We start from the raw sequence: 18,532 nt of genomic DNA, 5'->3' as shown, positions 1-18,532 counted from the left end.
ACTGATACCGCTATCAACAAAAGACTGGGTAAATACATATTAGTATATTCATACAGGGGAATAATATGCAGAGTTCTTTCAACAATCCACCACAACTGGTGGAATCTAGGAATATACCATTTAAAATAAAAATGACACAGGAGCATACCAACAATATGATTCCACCGATAATGCGGTTTAAACCTGTTAAAAATAAACAATACATTGTTTTGCTCTACATAAACATGGTGAAACTAAAGGAAAACCAAGAATGATAAAATTCAGCAGAATTACTCAAAAGGGCATGCAACTGAAATAGAATGAAGAAAGCACACACAGAAAAATATTAGAATGTAGTGATACTGCTCCTTTTCTTGAACTAAGTTGTTCATTGGTAGTGGTGATATCATTATTTATATACTGTCTATGTGTTTTACAAATACGCTTCCTGCCAATTCAGTATTTAATGAAAAAATTAAAATCTGCCATGTACAATTCTTATATTTAGCAATTACCTAGATATGAAATGACTATTACCTAGTTCCTGATCTCTAAGACTTAAAAATGTCTTTAAGACTCTGCGTCTCAAACTTGCCTCAATGTGACAATCTCATGGTACTTCTTTAAAATTACAGATTTCTCCGCTCAGCCTCAGACCTACTGAAACAGAGTATGCATTGTGTCAGGCCTAGGACCTGGGGAGTTTGTGGGAAGGGGTTAGGTGCGATCAGATCTGGAGTAGTCCAGCCGGGAAAACTGACCTTTGAGTCCTGCTTGGTATTGCAGAGGTTTTGTAAGAAAGAATTGCAGCCCCGACCCATCAGATAGCCATGAGGAAAGGAATAGAATTATCCGCTCTCAAAGGAAGTTGTAAAATTGAGATCATATTTACCACTAATTCATAGATAATCCATAGAAATACCATCAACGATGTTTGTGTTCGTTTTACCTTTTCATTTACCAGAAATTCTATAACTGTGACTTCTGGTTCTCTCTGATCATCTGTTAGCATTTTTGCAATCATGTGAGTCAATTTGTATAGGTACACACCGTATTTTCCAAGACTCAGTTAGTTGTAGAATTACAGAATTATTGAAATAATAATAACATGTGCCACTTTGGTCCCTGTAGTTGTTCTCTTCTGCAGATTAAAAATTCAGGGAAATACAAATCTCTTAGTCTCTTCCCACAGTTCTGTTGGCATCAGAATAAATGCTTCATTGTTTCCTTGGTAAGTAAAACGAAACTCAAGGAAGCCTGCCAATTTGAAATTGCAGTGTGACATTTGAATTACAGAGGTCTACTTTGCTCTGTTGACTGTTTAGTTCTGGATCTCAGTGGGAAAAATAAGGATCTTTAGTTCCCTCCTCATATAGAATACATTTATCAGGGACTTAAAGACAGTGGCATTTATGTCTTAGTGAGTAGGTAGCATTTGTTAAGAGGAATTGAATTAGGAATTTTGAGTCATGGAAAAATATAGTTTATACTCGCAAGAGGCTTGCTATTTTGTTTTGGAAACAATAAATACATATGGTAAAGAGCTTAAAGCACTTTGAAGGCAACCTGCCAAAAAGTCAAATAACCATAGTGTAAAAAGAGTCATCAGAACTAAGGACATATAAAATAAAAGTACAAATTTAGATTTGTGGTTTTGATATTTATTTGCAAGAAGTTTTTGTTTTTGTTTGTTTTCTGTAACCTAGAATCAGGTCAATATTGCATATATTCAAGAAAGAGACCAGTTTACCTGCAGGCAGAGTATGTGGAAAGGAATATTAGTGGGACAGTCTTTGAAAAGGTAATTTGAAAAATAATATAGGGATGTTAAAAATCAGCTGAACTTTGTAGACCTTTTTCCCCATTAATAATAGCTGAGAAACAGTTCTCCACGAGGCTTTCATATTTCTGAGGCACAGACTGCCCTTTGTTCTGAACTATCAAATGTTTGTGTCATGCACAGTCTTGGAAGCTAGAGATAGTCTTTCCTTTTGGATCAAGGTTGATGACATCGCCTGTTATAAAAGACTCAAGTTCCCTGAGCTCTGGCGTCTTCTCCAGACAGGCCTGCTTGTACAGGTATGATATGGCCCTCTTCTCACCACTCTCTGGAAACTGGAGTTTGAGGAATCACCACAAAGATATGTTAGTCTCTATCAACTAGTCCAAAGACCCATTCTGGGTTAGAGGAATGTTCTGACCTTGTTCAGACTAGAGTCATAGAGAAACACACTGATAACCTAGCTCTTGGGAGGGAAGGGATTTGCAGCTGCCACAGTCAGAAGCCTGGGAAAGCCTCAGAGGAAAGCCTTAGTGAGTTCACTGTGGAGATAGTGGAGCAAGGCATATAATGCCAGTTTAAGAAGACGTACCAGCAGCTGGACTGCCTTTGACTCAACCCCTCCTGCACTTCATCATGTCAGCTGTAGTCAGTGAGACACTAAGAGGTCTCAAAGTTCTTTGTGTTGTGTCTTGACTGCTACAAAGGCTTATTGGGTCAGTCAGGGAGAATTCTTTGAGATAGACAATCTCTTTTGGGAAATTATTGATGAATATTTGGGTCCCAACTGACCTACAGTGCTGACGAAAGTAACCTGCTGGAGAATAAGAAAGTGTCCCTCGATGGTCTCGCAAATTCTTACTGTTAGCCTTACCACCTTGGAAGATTTCCCTGTCCCTTATGTTCTAACCAAACTTAGGATTGGACTCCAGGCTGAGATGGCCTCCAGCACAGTTCCTGCTGTGGGAGTTAAGGCGGGGCTGCTGGGCCAAAGACTCTCCAAAGCCAACTTGGTTGTGTCAGTAATGATGACACCTTATATAGTGCTTCAGGTGGGAGATGCTGGAAGTTTGGTTAAAACACAAATAACCACTGCACTACTCAAAACAAAATAAATGTACCTATTAGTGGTTCAGAGCCACCCTCTGCTTCTATGCCCCTTGATGCCTCCTCTATCTACCCTGAACTCTGCTGCTTGTAAGGAGGAAGGTGACTAGGGGTCAGGATGAGATCTCCTTTGTCCTCAAAGAGTCCAGATGCTATATAAACCCCTTAAATATGCTGGGGAACTTTGGGAGGAGAGGCACCCAAATTCATGGTTGTGTGGATACTGGCTCACAGATCACCATCTTACCTGGTCCCATAGTGAGGAAGCATGCCCAAATTCAACTGATGTGGTTTGGGCAGTGTTCACAGTGGGAAGGGAAGCAAAATGGTCTTTTGGACGAAACCCTTTGGGCAGATGTAATACTGTTGTGACTTCCACTGCTCTATGTGTAATGGAATCGATGTGTTATACACCTGCCCTTCTCTGTCCCATTAGTGCCAGTGGAGATCCTCACATTTAGGGATTGCCAATGTAGAACAGTAATAGTAGGACAAGAGAGAAAACAGGTGTGCTGTTTTCTTCTAGGTGGGCCAGCAGGAACAATATAGAATCCCAGAAAAAGGAGAAACCACAGCTTATTTAAACACATCATGGTTGATCTCAGTTACTACAAGCTGAACTCATTCTGTTGCTTGGACTTCATTTAATAATAGTCTTAATGATATGAAATAGACTGGATTTGGTGCTAGCCACTGTGGTCATACTGATCAGTGTAGCTGAGGAAAAATCCTAATAATGGAAAAATTCACCAGAAGCCAAAATGATGTAGAAACAAGGGTAGCTATCAATTGGGAGATGATTCCTGTATGGGTCTCTGACTTCTCTGTGTGTCTGGTAAGCAGAGACACTCATGGCCTTTCTTTCAGATTACCTTTTCAATGATGTGTGTAGGGTGAACAGTGTTGGAAAATAGAGTGTCTCTCTTTAGGGCAGATGACAGACTTGCTTACTGCACATTATTAAAAAAATATATATGAGTTCCCTCAGTTCAGAATACTTTTTTTGGAGGGGTGTGGTTTATAGTTCATGTTTTTCAATCAATGCAATTATAATTAGACACAACTATTTTAAGAGACTTTCTTCAAAGAAAGAAAGAAAATAAAACTATCTTTTAAAAAATATTTGATATTTGAGTACTCACCAATAAATTCAGTATAGTAGAACAGCTGGAAAGGGAAAGGATTTATACAGTTTGAGGTGGATAAGATTCAGATATTCCTAGAAAGTAAAATTTAAGAAATTGTGGTTGAAAATTACCTCAATAATTGAGTATTATAGATTATAGTACAATGTAACTGCTATTCTTCAGATCTCTTTCTTTTTCTTTTCATTTAAGCATAGTCAACACACTGTGTTGACTTAGTTTCAGGTGTACAGCATAGTGATTTGATGATTTAATACATACTGCTGTGCTCACCACAAGTGTCGCCACCATCTACCACCAGACCAATGCTATTACAGTACCACTGACTCAATTCCTTATGCTGTTCCTTTTATTCCCATGATTTATTCATTCTGTAACTAGAAGCCTGTATTTCCTACTCCTGTTTACCGATCTTGCCCATCTCTCTACCTCCCTCCCCTCGCGCAGTCATCAGTTTATTATTTGTATTTACAGGTCTGTTTCTGCTTGTTGTTTGTTCATTAGTTTTATTTCTTGGATTTCACATATAAGTGACATCATATGGTATTTGTCTTTCTCTGACTGATTTCACTTGGCATAATACTCTCTAGGTCCCTTCATTTTCTCACAGATGGCAAGATTTCATTCTTTTTAATGAATGGGTAATATTCCATTGTGCATATATCCCTTTGAATTCATGTTTTCTTATTCTTCAGGTAAATACCTAGTAATAGAATTTCTATTTTTAATTTTTTGAGGCATCTCCATATCTAAGTTCTGCTTCACTTTTAGACCGTGTTCTCCTGGCACTACCCTGCCTTTGAACTTTGTTTGGAAACTATTTCTTATTTTTAGAATCAAGATGTTCAAAACCATCAAGTCTTGGTTCCCTTCTGTTTAATGGTCCTCTCAATTTCTCTCTTTGGTCACATTTTACCATAATAAGCAGCATGAAGAAATCCAGCAGCACCTTCAACACTTGTTTGGAAATCTACTTAGTGAGATCACTCCATTCACTAGGGAGCTTTCCAGCTTTCTCCTTACAGAAGGTGATAATGTTGCTAAGCTTCCTGCCACTGTGCAAGAACTACCTGCCCCCCGCCCCAGATTTCCACTTACAGGGTGTTCAAGGCAATTCAGGCGTGCTCTAACATACTCTTCAGAATCCTCCCAGCCTTCCTTCACTGCCTATTTCCAAAGCCACTTCCTCGTTTTTCTGGGTTTGCTATGGCAATACCGCCTTTCTATTATGGTATAGCAAATTACCACCACAACTTAACAACTTAAAATGAGAAATATTCCTACATTATAGTATCTGTGGGTCCATTTAACTGGATGCCTCTGACTCAAGATCTGTTCCATGGCTGTGAATAAGGTGTCAGCCAGAGCTGCAGTCATCTGAACGCTCTACGTGGGGAAGATCTGCTTCCAGGCTCACTTGCAGCTGTTGGCAGGACAGAAAGGAAGATCCACTCCCAAACTCCCTCATGTGACTTTTGGGATGCCTCAGGTCCTTGCTGGCTGTTGGCCAGAAACATCAGTTCCTCATGATGTAGGTGTCTCCACAAGGCCACGCACAATCTGGCAGATTGTTTCTCAAGGGCAAGAGGACAAAAGAGATGCAAGGCATAGTCTTCTAAACTAATTTCAGAAGGGACATCCCATCACTTTTGTTGTATTCTGGCAGTTAGAAGTGAGTCATTAGGTCCAGCCCACATTCAATGGGGAATGGATTAAAGAAGAGCATGATTAGCCAGAAAGAAGGATCATTAAGGGTTATTTTAGAGCCTGCCTACTGTGGTGGAAAATGGAGTTCCTGCTTTTCAGGACTATGCTTTCTAAAAGGAAGGGGTAGGGGGAAAAAACCCAAAGAAGGTATTAAAATACTGTAAAATCAAATGCCAACTTATAAACTGTCTACCGCAATTGCTAGAAACTTTTAAGAAGGGAAAAGATGAGTTTGAATTGTTACAAAAAAAATTTATAGGCAAATCTTCAATCTATCTAATCATATTTTAGGAGAGATAATTTGCCAGAGGTATTATCAATTATCTGAGGAGCTGAGTGCTTGACAAAAGGAACATGGAGGGCCATATCCGTAACCTAAATATAGACAATAGATGCTTCTTGCTTTAGTAGCGAGATCGTAGAATGAAGTGAAAAATCAGAAAACATGCTGAGCAAAAAGATTGGCAAGAAAATTTTGAATGGCTTGAGAAATGAGAGGAGAAAGGAGTATCTGTCTTGGCCCAGGCATCATGGTGGATGTTTTACATACTTTATCTCTTTGAATCCTCTCAATGCACTATGAGATTAGTATCTTTGGGGTGATTTTATAGAAGAGAAGAGCACGGAAGATGCATGCTAAATGACTTGCCGGCGGCTCTCATGCAACTGTGAAATTGTTTTTTCTCTTTTGGGGCCCTGGTCTCTCCACCCCAAAAACCCATGCTTTGTTGTTGTTGTTGTCCGCATTGTTCTGGTGAAACCAGGGGTAGTGAAAATTATCACAGTCTTAAAGTCTCTGGCCTTTTAGCATATTCTAAGCACCATCATTAATACTTTGAAGATACTACTACCGGAAATTCTTCCAACAACCTTATGAAGAAGATGCTGTTATTCCCATTATAAAGATGAGCAAAGAGACTGAGTGGCCTAACATTACAAAACTAGGACACAGAGAAGTCAACTGACAGAAGATGGAAAGAGAAATGGCTTTGCAGGGAAGGGGATGCTTTTGCTGAAAGCCATCTGGATGGCTGGCACAGATTTAGGAATTTTAAACATTAAAGTGTTAGTTTGAGGTCTTTCTCCTCCAGAGAAAAAGCAACTCTCTTCTATTCTCCAACAGAACAGAGTCTGAAAATATATATAACCAAATTCAAATCCAGTAAACAAATTCCAACAAAAACTGCATAATCAAGGCTATTTTTTTGATTAGCACCATTTAGTTTCCCGGAATTTACCAGAGCAAACATTGCTACAGCAAAAATTACTGCTAATGGTTGAACCTAACAACAAGAGAAAATCCCCAAAAGGGTCATTTAGGCCCCAGCTGCAGCTGTGCCTCACTATATTTCTTACTTGAAAGCTGAGAATTAACAGGAAAATCAGGGCTCTGCTGTGCTGTGCAGATGTGGCTGAAACTGCATTAATTTATTCAGCAAACATTTGTTTAGTGCCTACTATATGCCAAGCAGTGTGCTAGCCACACTGGGATTTCAGGAATAAATCATACCTAGTGCTTACAAGGAGCTTATAGTTGAAAGTGGTTGATAGAGGGCAGATGTAAAAGCAGCCAAGTTTTAGGAGTGGCATGAAGAGATTGTAGAAGCATAAAGGAGTGGATTAGAAGAATCTTCAGGCTGTGGCTTCATGGGATGAGCTGAGTAGATGGATCTTTATCTTGGATGCCTGGGACAGGAGGGGCAGGGCCAGTAAGTGGAGACAACAGAGGCCCGGAAGTTATCTTGGTTCTGGGTAGAAGCTGATGCCTCCTACCAAAACTGGGAATATAAGAAGAGGAATGGATTTAGGGAAAAGAAAAATTTTACTTCAGAAATGACCGATTTGCTCATAAAAGGTTCATGTGGCAGGGTCTTCCAGGACGTTACATTTATGAGACCAAAACTTTGCGAATGTCTGGTTACAAGACTCCGATTTCAAGAAGCTGTAGCTTATGTTGCTGTGTTGTAGGATTAGCAACACGACCAGTGGCAGCAGCAATGGCTTGTCTGGGGCGCCTACCATGTGCCATTCCTTGGTGCCTAGAGACACCCCTAACTTAATCTCATGACAACCTTGTAATATATCCTAAGGGAGTATTTTTGTTCTCAGTTTATAGACGAGGACTTTGAAACTTAGATCTGAAAGCCAACTTTGCTCACATCTTAGAGCTAGGTTTTGAATCCAGGGCTACGTGACTTCAAAATCAAGATTGTTTAGTTGGCCTCCACTTAAGCAGCTCACCAGTATAACAGATAATGTCCCTTCCTTCTCTAAAGCCTAAACTGAGATCTGCAGCTTTCCTGAGTGCTCAAATCTCAAGAATGTCTCATGCGTTTGTTCCCACCAGTCAAAAGTTAAGAGATTTACTAAGAGGCAGAACCTGTCAGCTGTACTTATTATTCTTGTAATTACGTGTTTTATTAAAATACTAAGTGCTCCAATGTCATATGAGTATAAAGGAAGTTGTGTCCATGAAAATGAGATGAAATGTTCTGGGAAGAGTCAATATAGATTGGTAGCTCAGGAAAATTAGGTATGAGAAGGAAACATAAAAGAGACAGACCATACACATCTAGAGGAATTTTGCATTCATTTTCCTTGCAAGTATCTTTTCCATCCATTTTAACACCCGGCAGTAATTCTATAGGTTGTATGCTGTGATTCTGGTTTATATAAGAAAGAGGGCATGAAACGTAAGTCAGCAGGCCGGTAAGCCAAACCTTTTGAAGGAGACTTCTGTGTACTTGCCCAGGGTGAGCCCGTTATGAGAGAAAAGAAGAGGAAGTCTCTAGAGACAGGTGGAAGTCTTCAGAGTGAATTGAATGAAAACGCTTGAAGATACGGAAGGTGAATTTCAGCACAACAGGATTACTCACCAACATTTTTGGCTAGGGAAATATGAAAGGAATGTATTCCCATCTTTTATCTTCTAAAACTTTACTTTCTGTAGACTACATGCAGCGTAGTATAGAAGAAAGGACATGGGCTTTGGAATATGTTACCTTCGACAACATAACTATTTGCCTGACATTGGGTAGAGTCCCTTGAGTCTCAGTTTCCTCTAATTACAATGGCATAGTAATACCTACATCATACAGTCTTTGCAGAATGTAACGTTGGGCACATAGTAAGTTACAAAGGAATCGCTATTCATTTTTTTGCACCCTTGGGAAAGCAATAAAAAGGTGTAAGATATTAATCAAGAAGGTAGATGAGTTGTGAACAAGGAACCCTTACTATCTCTGTCAATTCTTATAATAAGAACTATTCTCCCTTCCTTTAAAATGGATTTTCAGGTTGGGACAAAATTCAAGAGTCTCTGTTTACTTGAAAGATACTGAATCTGGCCAGAAATAAAAGAGAAGAAGATGGATACCAGTGGAAACACTTTGTTGTGGCATTTTTTTTTTTTTGATGCAATATTTTCCATCTTCCTCTGTAAACATCAGATTCAGTCCAATCTAATGTTGAGGTCTATGAAATTCTACTACCCTATCACTCCATGTAATTTACTTTCAGATTAACCATAAAAATGATGTCCATTTTCATTAAAGATAGAACAATCAAAAGAACACATTATTCTTAATCTACTAAATGTAACTTTTTAACTTCTAGATGTTTATGAGGTCCTATAGTAAATGCTTCCTTTATTATAAAGGCTATTTATGTTAGGAGTGGTAAATGATCAGCAAGAGAGATTTTTTAAGTTTTTTTTTTTAAGTTTTTATTTAAATTCCAGTTAGTTAACATATAGTATCATATTAATTTGGGTGTACAATAGAGTGACTCAACACTTCCATACAACACCCAGTGCTCATCACACCAAGTACAATTCTTAGTCTCCATCCCCTGTTTACCCCATTCCCTAACCAACTCCCCACTGGTAACCAGTGCTTTGTTCTCTATTAAATAAAGTTAAGAGTCAATTTCTTGGTTTGCCTCTCTCTCTCTCTCTTTCTTTTTTTTTCCCCTTGCTCATTTGTTCTGTTTTTTAAATTCCACTGGGCATGATGGTTTTTATTTTATTTTTCTTAGATGTTTATTTATTTATTAGAGAGAAAGAGAGTGCGCAGGAGGGGGAGAAACGGGTGGGGAGGGAGAGAAAATCTCATGTAGACTCCTTGCTGAGTGCAGAGCCCCATGCAGGACTCAGTCCCAGAACCCTGGAACGGACATTGAGATCACAACCTGAGCTGAAACCAAGGCTCAAACACTTAACCAAATACACCACTCAGACGACCTGGCATGGTAGTTTTTAAACACCCTATCCAGAACCTCTAATAAGTAATAAGTAGAATCCAGACACTAAAAGACGTTATCTTGACCTTAGTATGCTTCTAAAAACTAATTAGAAAGAGAAGGCATCATTAGGTAGGAAGATGAAATGAAAGATAAGAAAGAATTTCACAGAATTGCAGATAATTTGGATATTGAGGATAGGGATTGATAAAGTAAAAAAATGAATCAAGAGGAAGACTTCTTAATAACTTACATTTATGAACGTAATTTTGAAGACTAAAATGGATGACAAAGCCAGAACTATACTTAGAGATAAGAATTGCATATATTGTACATATTTGTATATGCCCTAATCCTGTTACTCACTGTAAGAAGTGTTAAAAAATAAAAGTGACAGAATACTGTCTTCCTAACAAATGCCTTTACAGTTCATTTTTTAAAAAAACATATGTCATTGAAAACCTCCCTAGGAGGTTATAGATATTACCAAGTAGCAAGTGTAATAGGCATTCTTGGATATATCCTTTTAAAAATATTTGTTGAGATCCTATATGTCAGGCCCCATTCTGGGCACATGTTTATATTCCTTCCCTTACACATAGTGAAGAATTATTTTCAAACCGGCAAAGGGAAATCAAATTTTATGTTTAAAATGTGCCACAGTGTCATCAGACTTTAAATTTAGCTTCAGATTTTATGGAGTCATTCAGAAAATTCATCAAATTGATGATGTGGAAGTGAATTTAATCTACCTGGTTTAGACCTTTATAATAAAGGTATGGCTTTGCTGCTGGTTGTAATTCGGATTAAAAACAAGCACCCAGTCTAATATCTCTAAACCAGAAGTTTTAGCAAGGTATCGAGATTGTGTCCTTACCAACCTTACTACATTTCTATTAATTAATGGCCCTGGGACTTGCAAAGTACCTATTGGTTCTAAACATACATATAAATAGGAGATGAGTTAATTTACAGAATATCACAAAAAGTAATACCAAATCTGGAATTAGGGTTCTTCTAAGATTTATAGGATCTAATCATCCCAATAAGTAGGAGCTGCCTAGAATCAGCGGCCCCTACCACTCAGCTACCTTCTCCTGTCAGTGCCAGAGGCACTTGGAATGGAGTTTCGAGTCTGCATGTTTTCTGACTGGTTTCTGAGGGGTTCTTTCACCCCCGAGATACACTGAGCTTGCTGCTAAGCACAAATGCCACTAAAGTCAAGGTCTTCATGATACTAGCCTTCACATGAGGAAGTAGTGTCTGAAAGATGCCGAGGCAGTTCCTTCATCCGGGTCAACGACCCTCAGATTCCTTACTGGAAGTTGTGCCTACTTCTGGGCTCCATCCTTTTAAACAAGTGTAGAGAATTTGGAGAGAAGTCTGAGCAGAGGCACAAGGATGATGACAGAGAATGAGACCTAGGAGGAAACCAGAATTATTTTACTTGAAAAGGAGCAATCAGAATGGCAATTTAATAATGGTCTTTCAGACATTAGGAATTATGACATTGAGGTTAACGACCAGATTTTCTTCATGTGCAAAGCAGTGAAAGAAATAGAATTTCAGCTCTAGCAAGAAGAATATAGTATAGAACCAAAAGAAACAAAAAAACAAACCAGCAATCAGATGCTGAGCCTATTTAATCAAAGGAATAGATCAGTCCACACACGTTATGAAAGTGTTTTTAAAGGCAATATGATTTCCTGTCTGTTTTATATATTATCCATAATACCACCTGACACAACAGGGACACATTAAATGAACTTTGTTTTTTGACCATGTGAATCCATGATTTGTCTTTAAATTATGTCATAAGGTGTAGATTTCCAACAGTTATTTTAAATTAGAGCCTCATAGCTTGGTGCTGCCAGGACAGGACTACTTTCTAATATGGTTAAGGAAGTTAGTGGTATGGAGGAACATTGATTCCAGGGGCCACAAACTCATGGAGCTGCAGGGGCATGTAGGTACCATGAAGAAGTGAAGCTAACAGCGTACAACAGTGTGGAGTTAGGAAAGTTCTGGTGTATTTGAAGGTGTGTGACCCATCCCAAAGGGGCAACCACTGCTGACTAGCCCGTTGTTTTCACGTCACAACATACCCATAATACCAGATCTTTAGCTTTCGGAAGAAAAACTGGGGATCTGGAATCTCATGTGAATTTTTTATTTAACATCAACAAAATACTAGGATTTATCAGAATGCTGTGCAGGCAAAGCAGTACACCTCTGCGGGCTGTAAGTTAGCAGTCTCTGGTTGTCCTTTAGGTCACTGGATAACCAACACATTAGTTAGCAAAGAAAACAGAGCTGATTGAACTCTGAAGCTTAGGAGAATCCATCTGCTAAACCTTCATAAGGCTTGAATTAAGGTCCCTTCCAGCTCTGCGAATCTTTTGATCTCCCCTTCCTTCTTCCCTGCTCTCAATATTGGGTGACTTATTCACACAGTGGTGGGGATTTACAGGAATTACTTATTTCCCCTAGCAGTATAATTTTATTTTGCAAAACCATCACATACTTAGATGGAAGACAACTTTTGTTGCTATACTAAAGATGCTGCTGATGCTATTAGATTTTTAGGAAGGCACTCACATATGGCACAGACATGTCACTTTGGATCTTTGAACTAACATTTGTTTATAACATTGGCTGCATGAAGCATGCTTGACTTAAAAGCCTACTTACACTTCACCATTTGGTGACATATTTTATTTCTCTTTCATAAAATATTTTCAAATAACCTACTTCTCCCTGGGCTAAGGACAGCTGGATCTCTGAAATCCCCTTCCTTTCAGACAGGAGAATATGCCACAGATGAAGAGGAGGATGAAGTAGGACCTGTTCTTCCTGGCGGTGACATGGCCATTGAAGTCTTTGAGCTGCCTGAAAATGAGGATATGTTTTCCCCATCAGACCTGGACACAAGCAAGCTCAGTCACAAGTTCAAAGAGGTAAGTTGCTGATCTGCAAAATATTTTTCTATACCTTTCCATTTCATCATTACATCTATATTTTGGTTTGAAAAATGTATTGAGAAGAATCAGCTTTCAAAAGAAAGCCTTTGGATAACAGATTGTGTTGAATTTCATTGAATTTCAAGGTAAAATTTAAGTAGATCTCATTCCATAACCATTAATTTTTAAATGCTTGTTATTTGTGTAGTGATAGCTTATGACTGGTCTGTTCTTCCATATTTTCAAGCAGTAGCTTAAATGTGCAGTTTCCGTGGTAAGTTCAGGTTTTATTTTTTCAGTATTACAGAATTTGGGGGACCTGACGATAATCTTTCCTCTAAAGCAGTAATTTCTTAGAAAGGTTTTTTTTTTTCTTTTCCTAAAATAGACAAGATCCCAAAAGGAATCAAATGACATACCTAAGTAGTTTAATTGAAGAAATTAAAGTTTAATGAATGAAATTTGAGCAGAGTCACTAGAACTCCCCCAGGGATAGTGAGGTGCACAGGGACTGGTAACAGCAGGAAGTTGTTCCAACTTCCAACTGAAAGAAGGCCTTGATGGGTAAAGAGGAACAGAGATTCGTCCCTCTCCTCTCCCACTCCTCCCAAACAAGGGCATCTTTATAAGATCTAGCCACTGCTAAAAACGACATTTGGAGACAAGGGTGATAGACACTCAGCCCCTTCTCTCCTCCTCTGAATGCTTCCTATCGATCAGCCAAACCCAGGAGGAGTGTGAAGAGGTCAGTCTCCCAAGGCAGCAACTATCAGAAAAGGGCCAAGTAAGGATCCCCAAAGGGCAGATAGGTGCAGATAACACATACATTCGTCTTCTAGATTAACTGCTCAGAACTCCAGCATGTAAAACAGAAAAACTGATGAATGGGTCCCCAAACAGTTTACTCTTCCTTGTTTTAGGAAACATCCTCATTGTCAAGGCAAGTGTGTCATTATTTAGCGCACCCCCCACCCCGGCCCCACAATAACCCCGAGGCACTAAAGCTCTGTGGTTTCGAGCCTGTTAGGGACTTGACCATTTGGAAGAAAAAGTTCTCCTATATGTGAAAAATGAGGTTGATCCTTGTGAATGTGTAATTTCTAACTTTATTTCTGATTTCTAATTTATTTTCATTTATAATTTCTAATTTTGATGTACCGTAAATAGTTCAGTTTTATATGCTCTGATCTTATACCTACCATACCTTAATATTGACGTGCCTTGACTTGCCTTTTTAATTCCTTATGATAAATTTATACTTGTAAGACTAGTATCAAAGTGAATGTACTTTTAAGTGTAAATTTTTATTTAAAAAAAACAGGTTTATTATAGAATTTTGGAAAATGCACATTTGTATAAATGCCAAAAATCTCATTCAGGAGCCTAATTTTGTGGTATTTGGGATTATACAATACATGCTGGGTTAAATTTCTACTCTTGATACCTGTATAAATGAATTAATAGGATTTTCTCATGTCATCAAATGTTCTTCTGCAAATGATGTTTATTTACTATAGAGATCTCTTATCATTGATCTACTTAATTTTTTGTCTTAGAACATTTCCATTGTTTCCAGGTCTTAAAAAATTATTATTCTTAAGTTACAGTTACACTGTAACTGATATGTGTATACTTATCCTTGGGATAATTTCTCACCGTGGAATTGTTAGATCAAAGAATATGAGTATTTGGGGGACTTGTGATACTTAATGCCAAGTTGCCACCAGAATGGCTTTTCTTGGTGATAGAGAAATTTATTTATGCCACTCAATGTTCCGAGTGCCCATTTCTCTCCCACCTGTTATTAATTGTCGGGTTGAACCATTTCCATTTGTATAGTTCACAGAATTCTTGAGGCAAAATACATGGGTTTTCCAGATGATTTATGACTATTCCTAGTTCTGAATCAGATACAAACACTTGGAGACAAAGGAAGCACAAGTTCTATAATGATCGCAAAACTCAGAATTCACTTACAGTAGGAGTGGCAGTGCTTATCTTAGGGCTAGTTCTTGCAAAGGTTTTCTGCATTAACTGGTATCTTCAAACCAAAGAGCGGTGCCAAAAAAGAAAATTCTACTGGAAGTGAGTGAGTGCAAGGAAGAGGCAATCTAGGGACCTTTTTCTCTGCAGCTCTGATTTGGCCCATGAATACAGATTATCTAGAAGAATAGATGGACGACTTGTTCTTTAAAAAAGTCTTCCTCAAATGTTGTAACTCTCAGTCCAGCTTTGAGGCCGTGAGGTCAAAGCAGTATATCCGGGCAACAGCCTGTATTACAGCCAGATGGATATGGCCCTACCTTTTGACAGATAATTGAGCTGGAAGTGGAGCCCACATTCTTTTATGGAAGCTAAAGAGGATAAAAAGCAGAAACAGTATATGGTTATATCCTCCATTTTCTGAATTGAGCTAAGGACTCTGCACTCTGTAAATACTGTTTGAGGTGTACACACTGTGTAGACAATTGTGGGGTCTAGACCTAGAGGTTGGCAAACTGTGACCTGTTGGCCAAATCTAGCCCAATGCCTTTGGTTGTAATAAAGGTGTATTCGACATCGCCACAGACATCTGCTTGTTTATTGTTTGTGGCTGCTTTCATGCTCCAGTAATAGCCAAGTCAAGTAGTTGCATGAAGACCATGTGACCTGCAAATCCTAAATTATTTGCTATCTGGCTTTTTACAGAAAATGATGGCTGACTTTGCTGTAGGCCCCTGCACGATCTGGACCCATTGTATATCTAACAGAGCTGATTTATTTTTAGCTTGAGTAACCAAATCTGTAATTTTCTTTTAACTTTGGTTTTTAAGAGTTGGAGGTTCGTCCTCACCTCAATATCAAGCAAATACCACATTATTTCACTTCTAATTCTTGTCATCTCTTTTGTTATATATTTAACATATTTACATATTTATTTCTTCAGGAGATTGTCACTGAGGATTTGTATCTTGTATACTTCCACTATCAGTTTTAACTTTCTTTCTATGGTTAGCATAAATGCCCCAATACTTACAGCACTAAATATTTTTCACAAGATGATGCACAAAATGTGGGGTGGAGATGGAGAGTCACGTGTGTCAGACTCTGTACAGTGTCTCCTATTAGTGAGTGTTCTCTTAATTGCATTATGTCAAACCAGTACATGTTGCGCTCTTTGAGAAAAGTACATTGGACGAGATTATCTCAGTCAGCCCTCCTTTTGGCCTATTACCTATCTTCCTACCAGGCTCTCAGGTCCTCTGTTTTGGCTCACACTTGTATCTTGTTTTCTCATAGTTCTTGACATATGGTCAGTGGTTAAATATTTGGCGAACGAATATCATAAAGCATACTGGAAATTGTTGTATAATTCAAGACAGCTGCCTAATTTAATTTCTCCAAGGAGTTGACAAGATAGCACTTTTATTAAATGCTCATTTCTGTATTTCCCTCTGCTTGGAAGGCCAGCATTATTATCTACAGAACTGGTGCCTTTCCACTCTGGACTGCTTTTAGCCTTTATATTCTGTTCTGTTTTCTCGTTCTTTGATGCAATGCTGTTAGAATATACATGAAACATTGACAGAATAAATCAGATTCATTTAACTCTTCAAAAATTCCTATAGTGTTCAACCTATTCAAGAAAACATTTGAATCACTTTATTCATTCCCTTGGAAAAACTTCTTTGCATTTTTATTGTAATTACATTAAACTACTAAATTAACTTGCAGAGAGCTGGCATTTTTATCACAGTGACTCTTTTAATCCAAGTTTATGGAATGTATCTGTTTAATTCAAGTCTTTTTTTCTATTAGTTACACAAGCATCCCTCCTATAAGTAACAGAACATCTCACTAGAGTGGATTAATCAAAAGCTGCCACAAAGGTTGTATTAACTTCACTATAAGTTAAGAAGTTTTCTCTATTTTTCTATTTTCAGAAATGACTTTAAGAGAGACTTAATGACTTGCATAAAATAGAAATTTCTGTTCCCTAGAAGTTTATTATTACTCAGCTGTAAAACCATCTGTGCCTTTGTGGAGGAAGATTTTAAAAACCTTTTATAAAGCTATTACTCTCTCCAAGTGTTCAGGTTTTTCTTGGGCCAGTTTTGGTGTTTTGCATTTCTCAAGAAAGTTATATGTTTCCTCTAAGCATTCATATTTTCTATCATTTTTATAATATGCTTTTAAAATACTGAAATCTTTGCTATCTATAATTAGTTATTCTTGTTTCATTCTTTATTTGAATATTTTTTCTTAGTTATTTTTCCACAATTTTTGTCTGTCAACCTTTACATTCCTAATTTTTTAATTAAAAAATATTTAATATTTCCTACCAATATCTTAATTTTTTCCTCCTTTCTTGTTTCAGTATTGATTAATTGCAGTTAGTACATTTATTTTTTATAATTCCTGCATTCTGATAAATATATTGAAAACTATGCTTTTTCTAAATATTGATTTTTAACTACATGTTAACAATTTTTTACATTTAGAATGCCATTGTCCTTTAAATATAATTTCTCTTGGGATTTCCTCTTTTTTTTTTTTTAAGATTTGATTTATTTATTTGAGAGAGAGACAACGAGAGAGAATGAGCAGGGGTGAGGGGCAGAGAGAGAGAGAGAGAGTAGCAGAATCCCTGCTGAGCAGGGAGCCTGACCCTGGGCTCAGTCCCAGGACTCCGAGATCATGACCTGAGCCAAAGGCAGACGCTAAACTGACTGAGGCACCCAGGTGCTCCAAGATTTTCTCTTTAATACAAGAATGTTTTAGTGATATATTTTACTTTCCAGATATATGTAGCTTATTTTGTTATCCTTTTGTTACCAGATTTCAATTTTATCACATTCTGGTCAGAAAATATATTCCATGTGATAGCTTTTTAGAATTTTTAAGACTTCTTTTGTAACTTAATTAATAAATAATTTTGTTTGACTAGTCCTCATGCATGCAGAATTTTTGCATACATTTTGTGCTTAGGTATGAAATTTATATGCTTTTCATTTATGTAAATATGATTAATAATAGAATTATATATTTCTTCTCTGTAGCGTGTAGATTTTTGTCTGTTTGATCTATTAATTCTGAAAAGCCTATGTTAAAATCAAAAACTACAGTTATTTTTTTCCTTCCTATAATTCTATCAGTTGTGGTTTCATATATTTTAAATCTTTGATATCAGCTGCATATATGTTCAGGATTATTATGACTTTGTGATTTATTTAACAACTAGCTGTCTTGTCCCTTATGATGCATTTTACCCCAAATTTTATTTTCTCTAATAATAAAACTTCATCACTGCCTTTCTCTTGCATCATGTTTGCTTCACAACATCTATTTTTTTCCATCTTTGTTTTCCGTAATAGCCTTTTGTTCAAATGTATTTCCTTTCGCCAACCTATTCTTAAATCTTACTCCTAACTACTCGGCGAGTCTTTGTCAGTTAATTCATGAGCTTAACCCATTTACATTTACTTTAATCACTTTAATATTAGAACTTAGAATTGCTTCCTTATTTTGTATTTACAGTTTTCGTGCTTTCTTCTTGTTTCTTTTTTATCTTTTACCAATTTGCCATTAGATACACCAAATTCTCATCTGCTGCTTAAAAGTTATACATTTTCATT

At 37.5% G+C, this 18,532-nt stretch overlaps 1 protein-coding gene across 12 annotated transcripts in view; it reads left to right on the top strand.

Moving 5' to 3' along the window:
• PPP1R9A (protein phosphatase 1 regulatory subunit 9A) overlaps positions 1-18,532 on the top strand; it is a 303,872-nt gene that overhangs the window by 224,623 nt on the left and 60,717 nt on the right. For all 12 annotated transcript variants that reach the window (XM_032874822.1, XM_032874813.1, XM_032874796.1 and 9 more), the window contains one exon: positions 12,759-12,914. In XM_032874822.1, coding sequence (XP_032730713.1) covers positions 12,759-12,914 — 156 coding nt within the window. The remainder of the gene's footprint in view (positions 1-12,758; positions 12,915-18,532) is intronic.

Source organism: Lontra canadensis, unplaced genomic scaffold, assembly GCF_010015895.1.
Source record: "Lontra canadensis isolate GAN:19392208 unplaced genomic scaffold, GSC_riverotter_1.0 scaffold2, whole genome shotgun sequence".
In the NCBI taxonomy this organism is placed as follows: Eukaryota; Metazoa; Chordata; class Mammalia; order Carnivora; family Mustelidae; genus Lontra; species Lontra canadensis.
The sequence above is the reverse complement of the archived record's forward strand: the minus strand, read 5'-3'. Positions and strand labels throughout refer to the sequence as shown.